The following is a 26,018-nucleotide window of genomic DNA, read 5'->3' as shown; positions in this document are numbered from 1 at the left end:
ATCGGTGGAACTAGCGTGTTTCTCGCAGATTTCACATAAGGTAAGAGTATTTACATCGCAAATCTCTGGGACTTACAAGAACTCCAATACAAAGGTATTTGAGTCAGTATACATTTCTGCCCTCTCTCATAAACTTCTTAAAAGGTAAATTTGCCCGATGAACAGTGCTACAACTTACAAAAAAAGAGAGTTTAGTTGACTTACAGCCACCGGTTGCATACAGCAACTAGTAACTTCTTGGGATTTTTTCTTTTTTCTGTTTTTTTAAAGGATTTCGTTCAGTTGTAGCAAGAGTTGGCCGTCAGTCATGTAATGAGTCACACTTAGTCCCAGAAATACGCCAGAGGTGCACAATGTTGGGTTGCGGTTTATGGCATAATGGTGGCATGTTCCTTACCATCCTTTTTAATGCGCCGAATTCCTCTCAACTGTGCCGGACTGAACGCTGGAAGCAATAGTTTTGTGCAGTTGTGGCATTTTCGAAAGCCAGGCATATCCTTCCTATCGCGTGTAAATTATTTTCGGAAATCAAAACTCAAAGCCGCCCAATATTGACTAATAACCAAAAACTCAAAAAAGTTGGTCTAGTAATCCTAACCGAATTTGCAAAAACTCGCCGAGCAAAGTTCTCACCCCGACGTGTATCAGCCTCCACTAGGAGAATTTCATTTGACTTTTTGTTCAACAAGCTGCTCATCAACAATCATTAGGTGGAAAGTAGCGTTGAACTCCGAATTTAATTTTTGCCTCAATCAGTTGCACTGTTCAAATGGTAATTCCAGAGTCTCCAGATTAATTTTTCTGGGACTGAGGTACATGATTCTGGAGTGAAATTCCTCAAAGTGTGAATGCGCGAGGAACTGGGAGTTTTTACGAGATGATTCATTGTGTTCCTGGATTCGTGACAAATGCGTCTTAATTACCGGCGCGGGTCCGCAGTACTTACGAGCGACACGGATTAAAGGCGGCACGCCATTTCCGCAATTCTGCATGCTCCTGTTTGAAATGCATAACCCGCCTTTGTTCTCTGACCACCCGGGCACCTACCGCCTTCCGCCTACCGCCTTCCGCCCCGCGGGCTGCGAGCCGCGATTAGTAACAACAGTGGCTGACGACGCTGTCGCTCCAGCGGCAAATTGGGGTTTTCAAGTTGCCCAAACGGAATTAGAAATGGGAATATTGGAGAATTGGCAACAGTGGTGTGAAGTCGGATAAATCACGCCACCACCGCGGCCGTTGTTCCTCCAGCGTGCGAATTATTTACGATGCACACGACTGTTTCGCGCTCGCCGCTCACAGCTGCCGGATTTTATCGTAAAATCCGTCTATTATTATGCCGGGCTGAGGAGGAACGCCGTATAAGCACTTATATGTTGCTAAATTTCCGCGGATGAAATCTTTATTTTTGAGAAAAATTATGAATACGTGTTTTTGAAAATTTCAGATAATTTAGATTAAATTGCGAACGAAATTCCCTGAAAATTATAAGGAAAATATTTACAAGTTTTCTAAAAGACTAAAGTTTTTATCAACTGTAATTCGGCAACATCCAAAGGCCCCTTCAGCGTTTTTTTCTTATTGGCGCTATTAGTCCTAGTGTCACAACCTATTTCAAATATGCGAAAAGTATCGATTTATTCTCATTGAAAGGGTGAAAAAAAGGTTTCGATTCAAACCTCCACTCAAGACTCAATTTTTTGCAGTTAACTGGAACCTTTTCAATATTTATAAAAAAAACACCGTATATTTTCCTTTAATGTGAAGTGGGCCAACATTTCAAAATCATGAGTTGAAAAACACCGACTTCACGAGTTTAAATATTAGATCCGAACACAGAGTGGAGCGGTGTGCTGCCAGCGCGACGTGCGCACTAGCGCCTACAAACCTAACTAGGATACTTCCAGCATTGCGCACTGGCGCCTACAAACCTAACTGGGATACTTCACGCATTGCGCAATGCGTGAAGTATCCATGTTAGGTTTGTAGGCGCCAATGTGCGACGTGCCACGGCGCTTCAAGCAACTATTTCGCATTAGAGGTGTTGCACAGTATCAAAATGCAACAAGTTGCATACAAAATTGAGGGCGCTCCAATGTATCAAGAATGACAGGCATCCTTTAAGAGTGCGGAGCTTTCCTCCGTACTCTCAAAGGAAGCAAATAACTTAATTAAGCAAGTATACTCGTAATTAAAATAAATCAAGATACCACGGCACAAGAAGGAAGCGGTAGTCAAAAAACTCACTAAATCCTAGCATCTGTATTCAATAACGTCTGAAACTATTTTTGAATTTCAAGAGAGAAAAAAGTGACTCGATTTATGTAGAAACATTCTTGACTATACCGTCAAGGAGATTTTATTTTGAATCAAGAACAAAATAGCTGAATGAAAGCTGGTTTCTACTTAATGCAAATGACTTTTCTTTTTTTCTTCTTTTTTTTCGATTGATTCATATGGAAATCTTCTCAGCGGTAAATTCGAGCATATCTCTGCTTGAATAAAGTCACTTTTTTCTCTAATGGAGTTCAAAAATCATGCTAAACGTCAATGAATACAGATACTAGGACTTCGTAAGTTTGTCGAGTACCGCTCTTTTTTTGCCGTCGTCACTCGATTTAATTTGCGAGGGAACATCATTTGTACTTTTTCTGTTCAATCAACTTCAATTGTGAATTCTTTTATCTTGCAAGAGTCGACTTTTAGAGTTCGTTGTGTGTTCCGTGTTCTTCGTAAAGTTTTAAAGAGGAAACATGTTCTATGGTGTTCAATCCGTACTTTGTCAAAGAGTCCATTCCTCAAATTAACTCGGAGTAGGCATAGACTATAGGATGTAGTATTTAGAGCCAAAATATTCACTCGAAGCTTAGCACTCTCAACATCCTTTCAAACCACGACGCTGCACCTAGTAAGCTTAGTAACCGGATTTCGTCGACGAAAGTTAAATTAAATTCAACACGACATAACACTTTTAATATGGACTCACGATGCATGTAATTGACCTTCCCCGGGCGAGATAAAACCAATTACGTTTTTAATATATTACTAAGTTGGTACCTACGAAGGTTCAGAATGCACGGCGAAGAAGGGGGCGAGTGATTACCAGCTTAGCGGATTAAAGCCGAGATACGTGGCGGGGTTGTCATTTTCCACCGAGGAACACAAGCTCTCCGACATATGAACCGTGCTGGCGATTTTTCGGTCAGTTTGACGACATGCTGAAATGTTGCTTTTAATATCCGGTTTAAAGGACCAAATCAAATACGAGGTAAAACGGGGGGGGGGGGGATATTAAAAGCAGAGCTTTTTTCTTCGTCCTCTTTCATCCTGGACAAATTAAACCATTAACGCCTAGGTCAGGAATTAGAGTTTAAACGGACGCGCATGCTGACAACGCTCTCCGTTTTTGTTTTCGAGTTTCTATTGCGTATAATATTCACTTTCGAGGATATTAACAAAAGCAAGTTCCCTTATTAATGCAGTGCGTGCTTTGTTTTGATGCCTCTGAACGCGCCGTACTGCTGTTAGTAAGTAGGTCCTCTTCCTCGCTACTGAATTATATCCGGCTCCGCTGTCATAGCGAAGAGTTTGCAGAGAGTTGCGAATCAATCTTAAACTATAAAAAAAAAAGCTTCTTGACAATAATATATCATTTTTGAAAAAAAAATTCTATGAGTTAGACAAAGGAGATGACGTCATCCGGCGGTATGGTATTGCCGCGTAATATGTTTTTTGGTGGTGCTTAATAGAATTTTTAAAAGTTTTCTTTTATGAGAAAAATCAACTTTTGAGCGAGAGAACATTGCTTCTATAAAGTTATTAACAATTGGTTTTTTGTTTCTGACGGTTGATAGAGCTGTCCAATCAATTCTGAATTGTTTACGCTCATAATGTGGAAATTGCCCAATAAAATAGTTACATTAAGAAATACTAACGTCGGAACGGAAATGTCGTGTTTTATTTTGTTCTTCTTGTAATGATAAGAATAGCGTTTTATTTTTAATTTAGACAGAGGGTCCTTTGTTAATTTTAAAAGCTTAAGACATAAAATCGGGTGGGTATATTACTGGAATATATGCAGTTTGTGCAGCTCCGCTATATACCAAGTTCAGAACGAGCGAAAAAATAATTCCAAATTTGTTTTGAAATGTTGGGGGACTTTTCTTTCGAGAATCTGAAATCGTTTAAACTACAAACTTCAAACTTCTATAATGCCTTTGTGACTGAAAATTTTTTGGGTATTTTTCTCCTTCTTTGTACCTCAAATGTTTGTGAAACACTCATTTAAGGAAAGAAACAAATCATATCAATTCCAAGTTATGTGGCACTAAAAGTTCTTTTTACTTGGACAGTCATATCTCAAAGGTGAAACTGTGAAAGTTGTATTTAATATTCGATCTTGCCTCATTTTTTAGAGGATGTCACACTAACTTTCTTGCACGAAATTTTAAAAGAATATTATTTGCAAGACGAAGAGGATTCTCACAAAATTTAGAGAAAAAAAAGCAAAATTTAGTGAATTTTCAATGTACCAAACTGGTATGCCTAGCTTTCTAGGTTCATTTTGATTTCTTGATTCTATATCAAATGTTTCAATACGAGTAACCAACGAGATTAACTTAAAGTGTAGAAATGAGGAAAAATAAAGAATATAACGGGTCTTCGTTCTAGAGTGAAGACGTTGGGCCCAAAACACCGTCATAAAAGAAGGTAATTATTTTATATCTCCGCTTACCGACTCAATTTCCTCGGAGTTGGTAGATGCGAGGGAAGTCAGGGAAAGGCTTCTTAATTAGTGCCCACTATCTTTCAGGGAAAAACACCCGATGAAAATTCGCGTATTGTCAAATTTATTCCAACAAAATGTGTATTTTTGTTAATACCCCGTGAACTTATCACTTTTGAAATTTTCAGTGGATTTCAACAGTAAGACTCGTGAGTGTCCATGCAGATAAATAAGAAATTCATTAACAACTTTACTTCTAAATAAATATTTTATTGGAGGAAACTGGCAACATTCGAATGCTCTTACGACTTTCTTCCTTAGCATGAGAATATACCCCTACATTCGGTATCCAAGCCGAGCTTCCATGTCTCTTTCTGTCTCATTTATCACGAGGATCTGTAACTCTGTCAAGTCTGTGAGCAGTTTTATCCGGAAATTGTGAGCCATCAATCCCTTTTCTGAGTTCTATAAGGAGCCGTGCATCGTTTCCACCGGTTAGAGTGATTCTCCGAGTTTTAATCCCTCTTTTCTGTACCTGGATTTATTTTGTCTAACGCCACTGAATGAAGCTCGATAAGCCCAATGAGTGCTTTACCCGGTACTCTTGATTCGCAAGTAATTTTGTGAACGGTGTTCGTGATAAATCAGTCGCATCTACATTTGATGTTTCAACATCTGATCTCCTATCCTAATTTTTTCGAAGGAAACCAACCAACACTCTAGCTTAAAATTTTGTGTAGATAAACTTAAGAGCAAGAGAAATTACAATAATTTTTGAGTGGGGGTGTTGGTTAGTTCTCTTTAAAGAAAATTTTTAAAGGAGGACATGGACTTTAAATAAAAGCCGGGAAGTTCCAATACGTTCGTAATAGGGATACGCTCTTCTGTTTTCTATGTAGGAGCTATGTATTAACATTTTTATTTCACATTGGTTACGAGGAATTTGAACTGCCCGCTCACAAGAAACTCAAAGCTCTACGTGAGTCAAATCGCGCACTACAACGGTTTCAGCAAGCTTCTCAATCGAGCAATGCTCATTTCCCAGCATTTGTTTTTCAAACTATAAGTAATTTGCTATAGCTGAGCCAAAGTGTCAAGATTGAGGTTGCCAGATTTTTTCTTATCGCAGAGACGTTCATGATAACGTTTAGCGCGCGATGTGAATCACGTAGAGCATTGAGTTTTCATGAGCAGGTGATTTCAATTCACGCACCGAAATTCATTAAATATCTTCGGAAGAAGTTGATTTCGGTAATTTCCGTTGTGCGCATTGTGTTCTCCGTGAAATTTTAGCTACGAAACATGTATCAGAATGATGAAATTCGTACCTTGTCTGGTGGTCCATTTCTATCATTTGATATCAGGAATTCCTTGGAAACCGCAATATAGTAGAGCCCAACATCACAATATTTTGGAGTCGATTTTCAACTCAAATGGTTTAGCAATAACGCAATAAATTCAAACCCACGTTTCAATATACAGCTAACTGATTAGTTGCCAAAATCTGTGTGCGAGAGTCGTGTTTGGACGTCTTCTTGACTTTTTGTCAGTGGTTTGTTTTGAAAGTAGCCGGTTGGGCCAACTCGTACAGAAGATAGAGACTTTGATTAAGATTACATATATTTCACACAAGGAAATACTTGAGGCTAAAGTCTGGTGGGAACTTTTGAAGGAGTTGAATTATTTGAGCCGTGCGGAGGAAACTTATATCGTGTATGCTGTGGACTTTTCCTGGAGAATAAACTTTCGTAAATGGTGTTTTCGACACTTGAACACATATCCAGACTGCAAACCGAAACTTTTCCCACAAAGTAAGGGACAATACAGCAAGCTGAAGATATAGGAAAACGAGTAAAGGAGAAAAATGCGACGTCTGGAAGGAATAAGGATTTAATTTTAGGCATGTAATGCCTTGTCGTGAAAAACCGCCGTATGAGCCTTCAGACATTACCAAATTTCCCTCCGTAAAATCAAAATATTCAAAGAAACTTGCCGAAATTTTTCTTCTAATTTTCCAGAATATTTTCTGTGCAGGTCGATATTGTGTATCTGAAAATTTAAATGAAAAATATTCATAATTTCCCTAAAAACGAATATTTTGTCGGGGAAATTTGGCAACATTCAAATTTTCATACTACGTTTTGCTTTAGCTCGACAGTATAGAGTGTAGATTCCTCCCAACACTTTCCCAGTTACTGCATGATTGAATTTCATAAAATTACTCACAATGGGCACACGTAAAATTGAGGGTTTTATCCGGATAAAAGAGCGTTCTCATTTGAGTATCTGTTTCAAAAGGACGTCGTTTCTACAAATACTTGACCGGAAGATATTCCATTGTGCCGAAAAATAGCTAGATAATTTTCACTTTTGTCTGAGGGGCTTTTCCAAAGAATATTTTGCAACAAAATTCAACCAAGGGAAATGGGCAGTGACGTGAAGGGATGGCGGCAGGCGATGACGAATATATATCACGGTGTCAGTTGCCCGATAACCTCTGGGATGATAAGCATACATGGCGTTTCGGTGTCGCAGAACGCTAGAGTGCGCTGTAGGAACGACTTTGTATATGAATACGACCAAAACTGGTAAAACAAACATACACTAGGAAGGCACATTGCAAACATGCACATAAGACGCCATATTGGGTTTCTTGGCGCCTTTAAACGCGAGCTCATAATACGCAACTTTTTCTTGGATGAATAATTTTGAAAAAAGCGGGGGAATCTTCAAGTGCAGCCTCTATCTTTCAAACCTACGAACATTGCGGATGATTGAACAAGCTCATAAAGTCAGTTTTTGATCCAGTTTTCAAATTCATTGAAGATAGTGCGAGTCATACATTTTTCATACAGTAGGTGGAGCTCATGTGTGGGTGGAGTGAGATGGACAGGAAAAGAGGTGCCGTGTCGAGAACGAAGTTCCGTCTAATTTTACATACAGTATGGAAGTGTGACGCAATCATAAGCATCCCGTACCGCCAAATCGAATCGGAAACCAGTATTCTTTAACGCACAACTCAACAGAATCATGATGTTTCACGGTACCATTTGGCAATCTCGAGGCTTGTGAGCCGCTGCAAAATTGTTTTTCCTGTGCCTTTGAGTCGAAAGTTTTAAGATGGGGAGGCGCGGGCCCGGTCGCGGGAAGACAGGAAAACAGGAGGGAACACGTGACGTGGACCCCTCTTCCATTTTCACGTCACGCCTTTCGGGCGTCACTATCACCGCACGCCGACCTGCCCCCCTCCTCCCGTCCACGTTGCCTGAAATCAATAACCTAGGCTCGGGATAGCTCCTGAGTTTTGAAAAATGAACATTCCATCTCAGTTTCGTGTATGACCGCCCCGGCCGAAAGGCCCTCTGCACCGAAAAAAGCGAAATGCCGGTACTGGTCACACGATTTAGAGTTTTCCCCGGACGTTTGAACCGTGTTAAGCAGAAACACTGGAAAAAAACACATTGGATCTAGAGTCCAGACTCTTAAAAACATCGACAAGAAAAAATACTCTTGATTCAATCAGATATAAATTTAAATCAAAAACCAAGTCCCTTAATTTGAGCGGATTTCCTTTTGATCCAAGCAAAAATCTGCTTGAATCAAGAGTCATTTTTCTTCTCATTGTTTTCAAGAGTCTGGACTCTAGATCCAATGTGTTGTTTTTCCAGTGAAGGAACCAAGCCACACCAGCTATTGCCAAATTTAAATTAGGCCTTTCAGTTTTTTTACGTAAAACAACTGTGCGGATTTGTTTTCAATTTCAGTGAATTTTTAACGGAGTACGAACCTTCCTTAAATTTTCAAAAGAATTCGCACAAACGTTCTCTTGTAAAAAATTAAATTTTCCAGTTAAATTTGGCAATAGCTGATGTGGCTTGGCTTTATGTGGTCTATCTTATCATAGTAAACGACTGAGACTTAGAAATCAGACCGAAGAAGGGGTAGGGGATTCATAGTCGTTCCTGAAATAGTTTCTCTCCATCAGAGGTATCATGGTAATTTATGTAATGAGGAATCCTTGGACCGGAAATTTACAATGTACATAGGATCATAGACTTAAGAAGAAAACCTATCTTTCGTATAAATCTACTCTTTTCATCATTCAAGTATAGAATAGTATTTAACATCTATCAGATTAAGTATGCAATTCGCATCATGCAAAGCACTAATAGATATACGAATAACCAGTTATTAGATTAAGTATTATAGTTTCACATGTACAAAAATATTTTGGAATTTTAAACGCATAAAAAAAATGAAAAATAAAAAAAAAATCAGAGGCATCCTTTGGTGAATATTGGGATTTGGGGAGCCTCGTGGAGATCCTGAATATATCATGAAAAAGGTCAATTTTTACAAACGTAGAGTAAAATCCAGAAGAATTTCTGTGGAAATGGATCCTTAAAAAACATCACAGAATTTATCACTGTGCAAAAAATAAAAAATTGATGTCGATGATGATGAACACATCGTATATTTTAAGCAAACTCAGCCTTAACTTTTCTAAAATCTCAGTAATAAGAAACTTCTCAACGCGCGTCGATGACGGCGCAGAGATACAACTATTCGTGTTCGATGGATGTCCGTGTTGCATCTGCAAAATTGAAGGCGCGGTGGCGCGAGGCGTGAACTCCCAATGCTCCGCTCTATGCTGCCAATGAGGTGTCACTCAAGGGAAAAAAGTTAAAAAACGAGGCCAATTACGTCCCTCCTATCTCTGGCTCTGTTGCTTACAAAGCATCGATCACCACAATTAAGTTTCCGCCTGAGGAATAAATGTGACCAGCAAAAGAAGTAGTCAGTAATTGTGCTTAGCGGAAGAGAAAGTCGCGAGAGGTGAGAGAAAAATACGAAATCAATTCATGAAAAATGAAGAACACCATCTTCAAACAATTTGAATAAATATCTCTTGCAATAAATAATCCTACTTGAAGAAAAAAAGGGGGAAAACGCCATTTCTCTAATTACATTCAAGAGTGAGCAAACTCCACTTCTTCGAAAATTATCTTTTCTTATAGACTCGATCAGATTATGAACTTGTCGTGCACTTCGTTGTTATTATTTTTCAACTCCCTCCCAAGTTAAAAGCTTTAACTTTGCGGGCAGTATTTGAAAAAGTTTGTCAAAGCGCCGAACTCGATGCGCTGTTGCATAACATAGCCTGTTCTATTCCTTTTTGTCAGTGCATAATTCTCTGGAAATTGTTTTTACAATTTCGGTGCCTATAGTAAGATGCCAAAAAAGTGTGTATTGGAATAGTTGAAGTCTGAAGTTCAAATTACAAGATTCGAACAAATTAGGACTTTAGGTGGAAGTTTCACAATTTTCAGAGGAGCAAAGTGAAAAAATCGCAGTTCATGTGAAAATGGCCCATCGTTGTTTGCAATGCTAATCGCTTCCTAACAGTGTTAAGAACACTTGATCAAACACGATTTGCATCATAAAGAAAAGAATAAGTGATCGCAATAAATTAGATATGAGCCTCTGGAACAGTGCCAACTCTACTCGGTCGGGCCAGGTGGCATTAGTTGTTTTCTTGTGCTCGAATGTAGCTGTACGAACTTTTTTTTTAAAATAAATAAAATTCAAATTTGAAGGTATATTCATGATTGGTGTAAAATTTTAGTGTGTTTCCCACAAAAAAGTCACACCTAAGATATTCAATCAAAAAGTATTTTTTATCGACACCAATGCACATTTTTGTTTATTTTTTATCTATTTTTGTTTATTTTTTTATCTATTTTTGTTTATTTTGTATCTGTTTAAAGTGGTTTTTATTGTAATACTAGTTGATACATGTTAAGTTTAAATTTTTAAAGACCCTTAAGGTCTGAAAATGAGTTGTAATTTACTATTATTTGGTTACAAATAAAAAAAAAAAAAAAAAAAAAAAAAAAAAAAAAAAAAAAAACCAATGCACAGCACACCTATTTGTGAGACATGACTCGAGAATTTTGATTGCGATATCTTGTTTTAAATGGTTTGAATGTCATGGGAGAATCATTTTTTAGAATCATTGGGTTTTTAAGGTCCCAGAATTGAACGTAAGCTGTCATTTATGAATGTATAATTTATTTCCTCTCATTCACCTTGCGTTTATTCAAAATATAGAACGCTTTCTGTCAAAAACCATTTCCCACTCTATGAACCTAGTTCTAGCCTGGCAAAACCGCTCTCATGAAAAGTTGCTACTGTGCACAAAGGTCGAATTTCCGGGAGAGACGGTCACAAATGCAATCCGTTGGATATGCAGAAATCGGAAAAGTTTTTACGCCAACTAGCTCTCCGTGACTCGTGTATTTGACGTGGCTGGAGATTATACGTGATTCACGAAAAACCTTTTGTCTGTCGGTTCGTGTGACTGGCGTATGGTCGTCCGTCCGGTCCGTCATTCCCAACGCGGGTATAAAAATGTAATTAATATCGCCCGAAGATTATATTTTAATCATCCCCGCGAGTCCGTTTCGGTTTGAAAATTAGCCAGAGCAAGAGGTGAGAGTGTCCAAACACTGTTGCCACCAATACTATTATTCATATATTTTTCTGCGCTATCGAGGAAAGCGTCAAACACGGAAATTAATTCTAAAGAAAATAAACCCGGAACTGCCTTACTAGGGGAAAGGACATTCCCAACAAAAAGAGGCTTTCAGAGGAAATCGATTTCGAATTTGGCTACATTAAATCCTGACCTCTCATGAACAGGTCTAATACTTATCCTCGTTCTCCATACGTTAGGTACTATTTAAGTTTTTGTTCTTTTTCGGCATAATTTGACGTGTTCAAACGGAATTAACCTAACTGTGGCGGACGTTGCATACTTTTTTATGTCATGTATCTATAAAAAAATTTTTTGCCGTTTTCCTGTCGAAAGAACACAACTACATTTAAATGTCACCAAATTTCCCTTCACAAATTACATTATTACGAGGAGAGTGTTCGGAATTTCCAACTGAAAATTTCACTGAGACCTCTTCGAACTTACGACGAAAGCAGATAAATGTAGGGCAATAATTGCATTTGTACTGTCTTGGGGAAAATTTAATTGTCTGATTCAATTTCGCGACCTTGGAATGGAGTTGCGTTCCTTCGTCTGGAAAACGACGGATTGAGAACTGTGCCTCTGACTTTGTTTTAAAATTTAGGAAAATAAGCTTGCTCACTTCTTAATGATTGATCTAGAGTATCTACATGAGGAGAGTACAGACCTGTCGGTAATTTTGGAGGGTATATCATGGAGCTTTTAGGGCCAAAAAGAGCAGCCAACCTTTGAACTCAAACTGTCCAGAATGCCTCATTTTTGCAATGGTGACGACCCTTCGTTTATAAAGCGCTCGTGATTAACTTAGCTTTTGCATACATTTACTCATTCTTGCGGCAGGGAGCTTATTTGTAATAATTTTTGGCCGTATTACTTTGATTATGAATCTGAAGATTGACAACGGCGTTCTTCTAGCGTAATATGTGTTAGAAAGTTGGCTGCGTTTTTGGACCCTATGAGCTCTATTTTCCGACATGTCCTAGCCCTAATATAGGCACTCTATATTGATCTAAAAACTGAAAACTCGATTTTTCTAAAATGATATCCCGAATTGTACAAATTTGACTTCAGCAATCGCACCCAGAGGTTTAAGAATTCCAGAAAATACTAAAAATAATACAATTTTAGACACTTTTGACCGAATGAAATGAAAATTCAATTATTCCAATAAGATACCCCGAAGGGTAAAAATTTGAATATAGCAATCGTACCCGGAGCTTCAAGAATTTAAAGTAAAAATGATATAATTTCAGAAAATTTCGACCGGTGCTGCATCGGCGGATTTTTTTTAAAATTTAAGGAGAGGATACTGAGCGCACGAGCATTCCTAACTGGTCAATCTAATGCGATTGAAAATTCGATTTTCCCAAAATGATCCACGTGATGGTAAAAATTTTAAATATATCAATCGCGCCTAGAATGCGTTACACAAAATCCAAGTCAGCCGTCCGAAGGTAAAAACGCCGTAACTCTATCAACATGTTTTCTGGAAAATTCTGTTCTAAAAAAAGTCCAAAAAATGTTCATCTTTTATATTTTTAAGTCAACTTTGGCATACCGTACGGAACTCGACTTGAAAACAAATGAAGCCTTGTGGTCATTTTTTTTTTCTTGTAATAGAGCTGTATGTGTAGAAGAAAAATGAAAAATTTGAAATAGAGTCAAGGTCATCTGGAAAAAAAAGGAGGTGTTTGCATTTCGGGCATCTTGGAATTTTTTTGATGACGTAGGTCGGTACAGCGACGTTTATCATCGATTTTCTTGGAAATGGTGTAATTTATGGAAAAAAGGCATTCTATAAAAAGTGCTCGAAATTATATCATGAGTTGATTTAAGCAAAAAAATGGGACATTCTGGTCCGTTTTTCATACTTCGAATTCCGGATTTCGCTGGCCAGGTTGCACCGACCTACGTCATAGGGTAAACAAACCTCGAGATGCAAACACCTCCTTTTTTTCTCCGGGAGTTAAGGCGTTTTTGCTATGGAGAGCAGAAGTGTCCAGCTTAAGCGGTGCATTTGGAGGATTTTGTTGAAAAACGGCAAGGTGCTCACCGGCGCTCGGGAGATAAAGCAGATGAGCGCGGGGCGATTCCAGCCGAGGCTCGGGCTCCGGACAGGGGTTTGTTTGAGAACTCGCTCTTGGGCTCTTGGAGATACTCAGCGTTTATCATTAATTTCATTTTAATCCCCGCCCCCCCCCCTCCTCCGGCCCCGACGCGCTGTCTACAATTTTGAATCGAGTCCACCCCGAGGCCCCAACATTACGCCTCCGATTCTCCGTGCGCCGCCCTGCGAGCCGCTCTATTTTTAAACGGACGTGGGGTTTGTTCCAGCCCCGTTTTAAACGGCCCTTACTTTCATTTTCTCCCTCTCTCTCTCTCTTCCCTTCCACAGGGTGATCCAGGGTTAAACGGCCGGACTGCAGGAGCCGAAACACCCCCAAACTCCCTCTTTAATTTGAGATTTAGATTGTTTTGGATCATTTATGAATCCAGGGCATAAAAATGGAGGATAGCACTTTTCATGAGATTTGGTTCACAGCCGCTGCCAAAATTCAGGAAAAACGATTTACTTTCCGAAATTTTGGGGAGACCGTAGCTCCAACTGGAGGCACACTGGGAAAAAACACATTGGATCAAGAGTCCAGACTCTTGAATACATTGACAAGAAAAAATACTCTTGATTCAATCAGATTTTTGCTTAAATCAAAAGGAAATCGGCTCAAATTAAGAGGCTTGGTTCTTGATTTAAGCTTAAATCCGATTGAATCAAGACTATTTTTTCTTGTCAATGTTTTTAAGAGTCTGGACTCTAGATCCAATGTGTTTTTTTTTTTTTTTTTCCAGTGCACTTTGGTATAAAAAACTTTATAGAGCAAAGAAGTCATATTTTGACCCATGGAACACGCTTCTGTAGCCTAGCTCTTTAACCCTGTATCATCCGGTATAAATAATCCGTCCGTCCTCCCTTACTCTCTCATTAATAGGCGTGCCATAGATTCAGTTATTGGCCACGTCATGGTTCAAATCCAAACAAGCACATAACCTCGTTTCTGGAGGTTGATTCCTGCTGCTTGGTAACTTGACCTTGCAAGGTTGGTAAGTTTGATTGTGAGCTAGAGATTCATGTTATGTGCTGGTTACACGCTCAAATTTCCATCAATTTCCGATCAAATGGTGACTGGTGCGCACCATCTACCATCAAATTTCTGCGGCCTGCAAAAATTTGATGGTAGATGATGGAGCTGTGGGGCTCATCCTTCATCTGATTTCCACACAACCGTGCTTATTTCATGCTTATTTCAATCAACACGCTGTTTTAATAAATTTTACTCATCAGTCTAGATAACTCTCGACCGCCATCTTGGTCATGATTTTTTGATCGGAATTTGACGGAAATTTGAGCGTGTAACCAGGCCATTATGAAGATGTTTCCGAATTTAATGCACAATATTAGATTCAATATGAGTGAAGACATCCACCCTCGAGATCAGAGTAAATTTCATGGTCACATAGGCGAATAAAACCTCATTATCTGCACTTGGGAATGGTCCGCATGTGACGTCCGCCATTTTTTTTTTTATCCTAAAAGCTCCACGAAAAGCCGAACACGGCTGAGCAAATCGGGAGTGGCACCTTCAGTGACTATAAACTCCATCTATAAAGGTACTCTACTCATTCGGGAATTGGATCGATAATTTTGGATGTGATCACCATTGCTGCCAGAATGGAAATCAAATGTTGTAGGTGCACTCTGCACCGCCGTCCGATGAGAATTCCGTTTAGTGGTTGATAGCTCGTAAAAGAATCGACCGAATCCAGTCACGGAAATGCGCCTCATCCTTCGAGGCTGTGTCAAAATCATGCACCAACGTTGCTTCTTTTAGTCACCGGAGCGGAAGTTCCAAACTTAATTAAAACGGCAGTTGCGAGTTTTTGACGCCGAAATAGTTCCGAACCTCAAAAGAAAATTCGATTTTTGTCGGGCGACGTTTTGCAAATTGGGTTGGAATTTCTAAACCAATTGCTCAACTCTTTAGCCGTCAGTCTTCTTTAGGCGAGTCTGTCTGAGCGTTGATTTCCGGAAATGACTTTTACACAATAGGGGAGACAGCAGCGCGAAAACTCTGAAGTACAAGATGCGTCGTTAAATCCATCAAAATCGCCAGCAAAATCGTTTTGCAGCCATCCTGGAAACAACGAAAAGCCATGGAGAGTTTAACAACACTAATTTTGTCTATCTGCGGCCAACGGGTAATTTTTGATGAGATTGAATGAATGTAACAACGCCTCTATAGTTTCTTCATCTCTCCTTGTGCGGCCTTACGGACCTCATTCACTGAAAAAAAAAAGCTCCGGCCAGGGAAGCCGTAGTTACGGGCTATATAGATATACCGTCCGCGTTCCGGGCTCAGACGCCGAAAGTTACGGGCGTAGCACCCGAAGTAATTGAAGCTACGACTCCAGCACCCGGAACTTCCAGCCTCTGAGCCCGGAACGGACGGTATGTCTATATAGCCCGGAGCTTTTAATTCAGTTTTAAAGCTTTTTTTCGCAACCAATCACACAACAGCTCACACATGGCTACACTCTTCCTATATGAGCAGTTGCGAGGGAACGAGCGGGAGGGATTCGAGTTTAAAATCGGCAACAGGTGGAATTGGCAGGAGCTCGGGATTAAAGTAAATCGCAATCATTCTTCTAGGAAAATCCGCATTCCATCGCAGACTTGGACGCACTCGCAGGATGTGAGTTACGTGTTGCTGCGCAGAGGGTTAATCCCGACCCGGGAGTTTCCCGCCCTCATCTGCCTCCCCCTCCTCCGTTACCTCGCCCCTCCGCCCTTCTTTTCGCCATCGGCGTGCCCTCTGCTCCTTTTGACGGTGATTTCCCGCCAAACCCACTTTTAATACTCTTCAAGCTACAGGCACCACCAGCACTGGTGCCACATGAACCCTCAAAGAGATACTTTCACTTGAACTGCTCGAAAGTTGGTCTTTCTAATGATAAAGAGTCGTATTTAGGACTGCGTTAAGCAGAAAGGAACCAAACCATATCAGCTATGGACCACTAGACAAGATACGAATTTAAGCGATCTGATACATGTTTCTTAACTAGAATTTCACGTAGAACACGATTAACAGAACGAAAATTACTGAAACCAATTCCTAACGAAGATATTAACGTTTTTATTTCACATTGGTTACGAGGAATTTGAACTGCCCGCTCACAAGGAACTCAAAGCTCTACGTGAGTCAAATCGCGCACTACAACGGTTTCAGCAAGCTTCTCAATCGAGCAATGTTCATTTCCCACCATGTATTGTTCAAACTATCAGCAATTTGCTATAGCTGAGCCAAAGCGTCAAGATTGAGGTTGTCAGATTTTTTTATCGCAGAGGCGTTCATGGTGACGTTTAGCGCGCGTTGTGAATCACGTAGAGCATTGAGTTTTTATGAGCGGGTGGTTTGAATTCAAGCATCAAGAATCATTAAATATCTTCGTATGGAGTTGATTTCGGTAATTTTCGTCTAGCGCATCGTGTTTTCCGTGAAATTTTGGTGAAGATATATGAATCAGAATGCTGAAATTCGTACCTTGTCTAGTGGTCCATTCAGCGGGATAACTTTGAAAATAGAGCCTTGCAAGGTATGAAAATGATTGGCTACTGCGAAAAATACAAAATACGAAAGAAAACTACTCCATGATTTTGACAAACTTTTCGAGACCCGCAGTGTATTTTATATTATATTTCATAATTTTTGCTGTGGTAAAGCATTGAAATTCTTCACAAAGATCTATTTCCAAAGTTTTACCGCCGTATTTGACGGCAGATTCACAAAAACTGCTCTTTTGGTGGTGCTTCCCTAAAGGCTTCCTTGATTGTGCCGCCTTGAGGAACGTAGTTGTTTAAAGAATGCCTATGAGAACGCCCCTTAGGCGTTCAATTCTTGCCCTATCTTGTGGTAAATTTTCAATACAAAATGGCCGCAACAGCCTTCGAGTAAAAATACAAATTCGGAGTGGGAATGCCGAGATGTAGCTATAGGCTCCTTCGTCTGGAAAAGGACGTAATGTCTCGAGAGGGTTGTTGTAAAATTGGCTCCTGAGCCTGAGTTCCGATAAACGGAGGTACTTCTGTGTCGTAAAATATTGGCGACGCATTAAATACGAATAAAACGGCGACTGTAGACTTTCCGCTCATAAACTCCGTCTGAATCTTCCTCATGCTCGACTCAAACGACTGTTGATTTCCCTTCGCCGTGGGAATAAGTCCTCTAATTTAACCATTCCCTCGCAAATTCTCGATTTTGTTTTTATTCATCATCTCGCGGGCCTCCCTTCGAGGGGATTTGATTTGCCATTTCGACATAAAACAGACATATTTCTTCGAATATGGAAAAAAGCTAAAAATTGTACATTCAGTTTTATAGAGTTTCTGAGGGATTTCAGTTCGGTTTTGAGAAAAAATTGCGTGTGTATATGGGCAATCATTCAAAGTCATCCCTTTGACTACATTTATTCCCTTAATAAGGTTCCATATGGTTTACTTTGTGACTAAGATAGGTTTAAGGATGCCTTTAATATAGCATCATGAAAAATACAATTTTTACGAAACTCAAGTAAAATTCAACAATAAAACTTGAGAAATATATTCGACGTGGTAGAAACAATGCAGCAAGATGCTATTGAATAGAAAGGCAAGTGCTCGCACTGTTATTTCCCTGTACTCAGCTTTGCATGATCTTTCACACGAACTTGTTTGTAATCTAAAATGAGTATTGGAACTCTTTTTGGAAAGAGCAAATATTCAGCTTGTACATTCTTATTTCCCTTATTCCCGTAGCAGGATACCAACCGAAACCGCATCGCATACTCCTCTCGAAAAATAAGTGCCACAACCTGCTGATCCGTAGAGTCAAGTTCTCTTATTGAGCTTTTAATAATAAAGTTGTGCATACTTTATTGAAAACGGCGAATGTAATAAGTCGACAGTGAGCAGGAGGAATTTCTCCGAGGATCGGGAGTCTGTGTGACGTATCTCACTCGGATTTCACGCCCTAAACTTCGCTTTTTGATTGAAGTTTTGTTCTTCTCTTCTTTTCCTTTGGCGGAACTATTGTGATCAACTGAGTCGCAGCGGAAATTTGAGAATTCACTCGGAATTAAGTCACACACGACACCTCTCATGTCGTCGCATCTCTGCCGCAACGGTGTATCTTAATTCCCACGTGAGCCGTGGGCTGAATGTATCTCTATGATTTCCATGCCTCATGTGGAAATAGAACTACGCCCTTACGCCTACATAGAAGCGACGACATTCGTAACGGAACTGAATCGTTTCTCAATGCTGCCGTGATGAGGGAAAACGTCGTATGAACATTCGAGAGCTGCCTAATTTCCTACGATTAAGTATTTATATTTGAAGAATAATATGATATGATTATTTATTCTTGAAATTTTCAGGAGCTTTAAGCGAGCTTGCGAACAAAATTATGTAAAAATTTGGAGAAAAATATGAATATGTTTACCAGGAAATTCTTGTTTTATCGAAGGAAATTTGGCAACGACTGAGGGCTCATATGACGTTCTTCCTTAGCACGGCAGAACGGGTTGAAGTCGTTGTCGTTCCTTAAGCAGCTTTTTTCCTGAAAGGGACCCTTTTAGTTTACGCTGTAATTAAGGGCGATATAATGAGGAAGCTCACAATATATCATCATAAAATGAAAAAAATTTGCTACCCTTGAGTAAAATTCAACAGTACTTTTTTAGTAGTTTCGTCACATTTTAATTTTGAATATCAAAATTTATATTCAAAAGTATGAAAAAAATCGATGTTTTTAAAGATGGATTACCTCTCCCAGAGTCGATTATTCGTTATGGATTTAAAAGGAGGAAAACAGTGTTAAGAAACAACGTGTAGCCACTCCTGCAGCTAGCTGCGTGTCACGACCGGATTCATAAAAAGTTACGTTTGGCGATTTTATGAATCAATCGTTACAAATTAATTACGGGTTCCTTCCTCTCAACAAGAGGGCAAATATCCTAATATTCTGTAGTTTTATAGTTTGGGTGCGTATTTTTTACAGATCAATCGAGTTGGTCGTTAAATCGTTTTATGGGCCGGTACATAAAGCTCACTCTGAAATGCCACCTGAAATCACCTTAGCGTTCAACAGTTTACAGCTTAATTTAACGATGCCAGAATTTTATTTTTGATGCAGCTGCAAGCATATGGTTCGTAGATACACAGAATAGATAACTTTCGAGTTTCAGATGAGCCTGGCAAAAAATCGGCGTAATGTCGCATAAAATTACTTTTTTCCAACGGGTTGATTTGATGCTGAAATGTACGACTACTTTTTAAGGCTTCGTTGTTAAAATGTCCGGTACAGAGGTAGCAGTGATATTTTTTGCAAAACATGTTGGATTTTTCCCCGTATTGTAATATTGAGGTACATTTACCAATAAAAAGACTTGCTTTAGTTTGAAATGCCTCCAAAAAACCATTAAAGGCAAGTCTGCAACTTCTGGTCTGTCTTTCATTATAAACAGATCATGAAAATATCAACGGTTAGAACGATAGTCATCAAAGGGCGCTCTTCATTAGCATGTCAGAATACGGAACTAGTCGCAGAGACCCCCCACTGGCCTCTTGGTGACAGGTGGAAACTTTTACTTTTGGGGGTTTAACACTTCCTGACGGACAAAAGGGAGAAACAGTCATCATATCTAGTGGGTGGATGATGAGCTTCGATTGACGTGATGAGTCAAAAAAGTTTGCTAAACTTCGATTAGTTTTGGAAACGAGATATATGTCGCAGGCTAATAGGAAAATCCGGCATTTTGCAAAATACCTGGGCAAATACGAAAAAAGGCAAAGAAAGCATTGAAATGTCTCTATTTGCCTAATCTTCCGTGCTAATGAAAAACGCTTTATGAACATTCGAGAGTTGCAAAATTTCCTTCGATAAAATGTTCGTTTTTGAGGAAAGCTATGAATATTTTTTCTTGAGAGTTTCAGAAACCTCAGATGAAATTGCGAACAAAATTACATGAAAAATTGGAAGAGAAATATTTAAAAAATTTCCCAAGAATTCGTGATTTACCGAAGGAAAGTTTGCAAAGCCTGAAGGCTCGTATGACGTTTTTCCTTAGCACGGCAGTAAATCCTAGGCATTTATGATGAAAGTGACTAGACATTTTGGAAAGTGCTTAGTCATTTTCGGAAGTGCCTAGTCATTTTCAAAAAAGCCTAGGCAAATAAGCGAACATGATATTCAATACAATTTTCCTATTTGCCGAGGCATTTTGCAAAATGGCGTATTTTCTTATGAACCTGCGATATTTTCAAAACGTTGTTCAACATATACCTAGTTTTTTTTTTTTCTTTTTTTTTTTCTTTTTTTCATGTGTGTGTGTGTGCCGCACATGGTGGGTTTAAAATCTCCAAGGAAACACCCAGATCCGTAGTGCCTGGATTCCCGAAAGTCAAAGCTTCCATCACTGCCAAGATAGCGATGGAGGGTCTTTGGTCTCTGGCTAGTCCACCCACGTACCTGCGTCACGAGAGTGAATGAATTCTGGGGGAGGGGGAGGGGGGTCAATAAGACGACGACAGAATTGAGACGCCCCTATATCTTGGAAAAACGGAAGCATTGATGGATTCCGAGGATTAATGCACTGTTGCGATTGATGTGTTGCAGATATATCTACGTTTGTCACGCACCGGTGGCCCGGACGTGGTGCACGATGCCCCGAGTCCTCAAGTGCATAACGTGGATCGGGATCCTGGCCACGCTCCACCAGTCGACCCGCTTCCTCGACAAGGTCTACGAGCCGGTCACCATCACTTGGAGAGGACAGCACCCCATCACCGTCTGCAGGGTAAGTCCCTCTACGATATTTTTGTCTAGTTGACCACTAGACAAGGTACGAATTTCAGCATTCTGGTACATGTTTCTTAATCAAAATTTCACGTAAAACACGATGCGCACAACAAAAATTACCGAAATCAACTCCTTACGAAGATATTTAATGATTCTTGATGCGTGAATTCAAACCAATTGCTCATGAAAACTCAATACTCAACGTGATTCACATCGCGCGCCAAACGTTTATCACGACAGTCTCTGCGATATAAAAATCTGGCAACCTCAAACTTGATGCTTTGGCTCAGCTATAGCAAATTGCTTATAGTTTGAACAGCACATGGTGGGAAATGAACATCGCTTGATTGAGAAGTTTGCTGAAACCGTTCTAGTGCACGATTTGACTCGCGTAGAGCTTTGAGTTTCTTGTGAGTGGGCAGGCCAAATTCCTCGTAACCAGTGTGAAATAAAAATGTTAATATCTTCGTTAGGAGTTGATTTCGGTAATTTTCGTTGCGCGAATTGTGTTCTACGTGAAATTTTAGTTAAGAAACATATATCAGAATCCTTTAAATCGTACCTTGTCTAGTAGTCCATTTTGATTCTTTAAACCCTCAAATCCCAAGGTGAGTGAAACGTAGGTATGCTCTTGCTGACCCTTTCGACTCCCGCTCGGCGGTCGGCTTGAAACGCATAGCGCCTACAAGACTGCATGAATACTTCACGCATTGCTTCAAATATACTGCGGTCAGCAGCAGTCAGTCGGCTTGAAACGCAAAGCGCCTACAAGACTGCGTGAATACTTCACGCATTGCGTCAAACACACTGCGGTCAGCAGTCAGTCGGCTTGAAACGCATAGCACCTACAAGACTGCATGAATACTTCACGCATTGCGTCAAATACAATGCGGGCAGTAGCAGTCAGTCGGCTTGAAACGCATAGCGCCTACAAGACTGCATGAATACTTCACGCATTGCGCCAACACAGTGCGGTCGGCGCGGCGCACAGTGGACCGAGTCAATAGGAGAGGTCAGACACAATTTGGAAAAGCAATTGTAACTCCGTTTATACACAACTTTGAGATTTTGAAAGTGGTTCCATTCGTTTTCCCGTGAAATTTTATTTTGGAAGCACTCCTTTAAATTTAAAATGTGACGAATTAAACACTAAAATTTGCAGTTTTAGTCGAAAATTTCAATGGAATATCCAACCATGTGGTTAAAAGCGTACTATAACTATTTGGTTGCAGTGTGAAGCTCTTACTTCTCTCTTAGCAGCTCTTCTCTCGAAGATGTGTTCTCGACCAAGGACAATGCCTAGTTTTTATTGCTGAAATACTCTCGTCTCATAAATTCTCGCTCCCCTGTAAATTACTTTTTCTCCTTATTGACTCACCAGCCCATCACTCGAGCATAGATGCCGTATTGAACCATATTTCCGCTTTTAGCAGAGTGTTGCCAAAGCATTCTCAGAGTTATAAAACTGAATTTTACTCGACGTTTGCAAAAACTGTCTATTCTATTCTGCCATGTTCACGGTTCGTTCACACCTTGCTGTATGACTATTGTCAACCATTTGGTACCTCCTGGAGAAGGGAACAGTTTAAGGAACGAATATGAATTCAGCCCTGACAAGCTCTAAGAGGATATAGGAAATTGTGGTGGTCAGTCGTTACATATACACCGGGAGAATTTTCAAAACAAAAGTTTGGTTAATACGCGAAATAAAACACAGAATGACCTTAGCCTTCGGTTGACAATTTCAAGAGAAGATGCCTTTTATCTCGAAGAAATTAAATAAAAAATGAGTGGTGAATACTAACGTTGCAATCGGAGGAATGCATTTTCCCAGACTCTTCATTGTTTTCTGCACTAAATTCACCGCAAACTCTACCAAAATCAACACAAAATTTGTATTGGTTTGTGTTTCACTTCCTTTATGAACCAAAACTAACACAAGATCACAACCATATTTATCAGCGCAGGACAGTGAGGTCTTGGGGTTTTCGAACATGAGTGTCTTGAGTTCATTATAAAACCTTAAGAATAAGGTTGATGTGCTGCTCATCATGCATTAAATCTGAATCGTTTTAGGTTTTTGGCGTGCTCATATCCGATGAAAAAATTTAAATCGCCATTGATCGACGACAGACTAGTATGGTACTATAGGGAATAGAGGCAAAAAGGGATGCCCATGAATTACGTAACACTTTAGAGAGTAGGTGGGTCTTCGTTTCGTAACTATCCTGGATTTCGACTTTTTTTTAAAATTTTAAGTTTTAAACTGTGCCAAAATCATCACAAAATGTGTATTCATTTTTGTTCCACTTCCTTTATTAACCAAAATTAACACAAGAACACAAATAATTTCATCAGTGTAGTGCCAGAAAATGTCGTGAAAGCGGCTCTTGCTGTCCGCGAGTTTCAGGTTAGGATACTCGTTGGAAAGGTTTCCTCAATTCTGCCGTGTTAAGGAAAAACGCCGTATGAGCCATCAAACGTTGCCAACTTTCTTGCTTCAATAAAATACAAATTTACCGGAGAAATTTCGAATATGTTTCTTCAAATTTCTTTGGCATTATTATTTGTACTTTAATCTAGAATGTCTGAAAATTTTAAACCTTCAGGCGTTGCCGAATTTCCTTTGATAAAACACGAATCTTGTGGTAAACTTATGAATATTTTCCTCCCAATTTTTCAGATCATTTTGTTCGCAATTCCTCTGAAAGTTCCTGCAAGTTTCTAGGAAAAATATTCATAACTTTCCCCAAAAATACATGTTTTATTGGGGGAAATTTGGCAGCTCGCGAATGTTCATACGGCATTTTTCCTTCGCACGGCAGTATTGGCACGGCAGATAATTTTGTTCGCAATTCCTCTAAAAGTTCCTGCAAGTTTCCAGGAAAAATATTCATAACTTTCCCCAAAAATACACGTTTTATTCGGGGAAATTTGGCAGCGCTCTAAAGTTCATACGGCGTTTTTCCTTAGCACGGCAGTATTGGCACGGCAGATAATTTTGTTCGCAATTCCTCTGAAAGTTCCTGCAAGTTTCTAGGAAAAATATTCATAACTTTCCCCAAAAATAAATGTTTTATTCGGAGACATTTGGCAGCTCGCGAATGGTCATACGGCGTTTTTCCTTAGGACGGCAGTATCGGAGGATCCGGAAAATATGATTGATTCATGGTGTCCCCGTCCGGATGCGATCGAGAGGAAGCCATCGCGGCATGAGCGGGAGCTCTGCGGACGAGGTGAAGTCGAGTAATTTAGCGGCAAACGACGCAATTCGTCTCGAAACCGGGCCCGCGCCGCCGCTGAATGAGAAATGAGCGAAATAAGAAAGCCATAAAACTGACTCTTTTTACCGCTCCATTCTCTCTCCTCCGGTCCTAGTGCCTCTGCCCACCTTTTCCAGGACACACCTTCCCACCCGCCCCCACCCCTCTCCCGGTTTACCTTTTTGAGGGCTTCCTTCATCCCATTGCCCCGATTTTTCACGCTGTACAATGAGCAGTTCCATGGACCACTAGACACGGGAAGTGTGGGTTTGACTTGCCTGTGCTCAGGAAAAACCTTGCACAGTGGATCCATTCAATAGGAGAGGTCGTACAAAATTTGGAAGCTTTAAACGATTATAACTCCGATTATTAACGATTATAATGTCAGCTCATTGCTGATGTTAAACTTTATGGTTATAAATGTGGAATTTTCCAAATTTCATATTTTGTCTTGTGTTACCTATATATTTAAAATGTGTTTAAAGATGTTTACTTGTGTAATGTGCGTAATGATCAATCATTGTATTCGAAAGGTCCTCGCGCCATAAAATAAAGGATGTGTAAGAAGGTATCAATGCTACTATGTATTCTTCTAGTATTACTTGTAAATAATACCGATATGAAACTGTTCGATTATAACTCCGTTTATACAAACTTTGACGCGCTAAAAGTGGCTTCATTGGTTTTCTCGTGAAATTTTCTCCTGGAAACACCCCTTGAGATTTAAAATGTGAAGAAATAAACCTCAAAATTTGCAGCTTTGGTAAAAAATTTCATTTGTCTCAAGTGTCTGTAAATACCGAGGAAAGTTATTTATGACCCTCTTCTTCCGTGAATATTTTTAAGAGAAAATTTTGCAACATTCGAATGCTTATTATACCACGTTTTTCCTTGGCACGCCAGTTTAGATATCTTATACGAAAAGATCCTAGAAGAAAAACCAGTTTCAAAGGAGGCTCTGCTTGTTACCATGTCAGCTCATAGGAATTCTGCTTGAAACGACGCGACAGCAATTAAAACGCCTTCCAAGAATTGAATAGGCACACCGAGCTCCTAGGAGTTCGAATAATTGTATCACTCCCAACATTACATTTCTTAACAGCGCGTTTTATGAAGCGTGTAGGTTTTTCGAGTGGTATGTTCGGCAGTTGAAAAATTAATTAACTTCAAAGAATTAATTTGAATATTGGTCCTTAATTCATCCACTTCAAATCATGAGTAAATTTTCCGTAAAGTTTACAAAAGAAAAAAAATACACCAGTTTTCCAAGAAACGCGTAATTTTTTCTAGAATATTTGGCCGCTTGTAGATTGCACACATAGTGTCATCGCATTCCTTTAGTCCTTAAGAAGACCGCCGTATGAGCCCTCTGACGTTGCCGAATTTCCCTTGTCAAATCACACATTTTCAGGAATATGTTATGAAATATTTTTCCTCCAAATTTTAAACATTCTTTGTCAAAGTCATTTCTCAAGATTTCTTCAAAATATAATGTAGACAATAGACAATATATTTCAAAGTAAAAAACCTCGCACTAACAATCAAAGCAATGAACTTGAGAAAGGCAAAAGTTGAATTGGAGATCAACGCTTTTTTGGCCCAAT

General features: G+C 39.6%; 1 protein-coding gene across 2 annotated transcripts in view; it reads left to right on the top strand.

The window, feature by feature from the left end:
- The window catches only part of SPR (Sex peptide receptor), a 313,008-nt gene that overhangs the window by 218,669 nt on the left and 68,321 nt on the right, over positions 1–26,018 (top strand). For both annotated transcript variants that reach the window (XM_072299981.1, XM_072299982.1), the window contains one exon: positions 20,969–21,149. In XM_072299981.1, coding sequence (XP_072156082.1) covers positions 20,969–21,149 — 181 coding nt within the window. The remainder of the gene's footprint in view (positions 1–20,968; positions 21,150–26,018) is intronic.

This window comes from Bemisia tabaci, chromosome 4, assembly GCF_918797505.1.
Source record: "Bemisia tabaci chromosome 4, PGI_BMITA_v3".
In the NCBI taxonomy this organism is placed as follows: domain Eukaryota; kingdom Metazoa; phylum Arthropoda; class Insecta; order Hemiptera; family Aleyrodidae; genus Bemisia; species Bemisia tabaci.
This window is presented reverse-complemented; position numbering and strand designations above follow the sequence as displayed.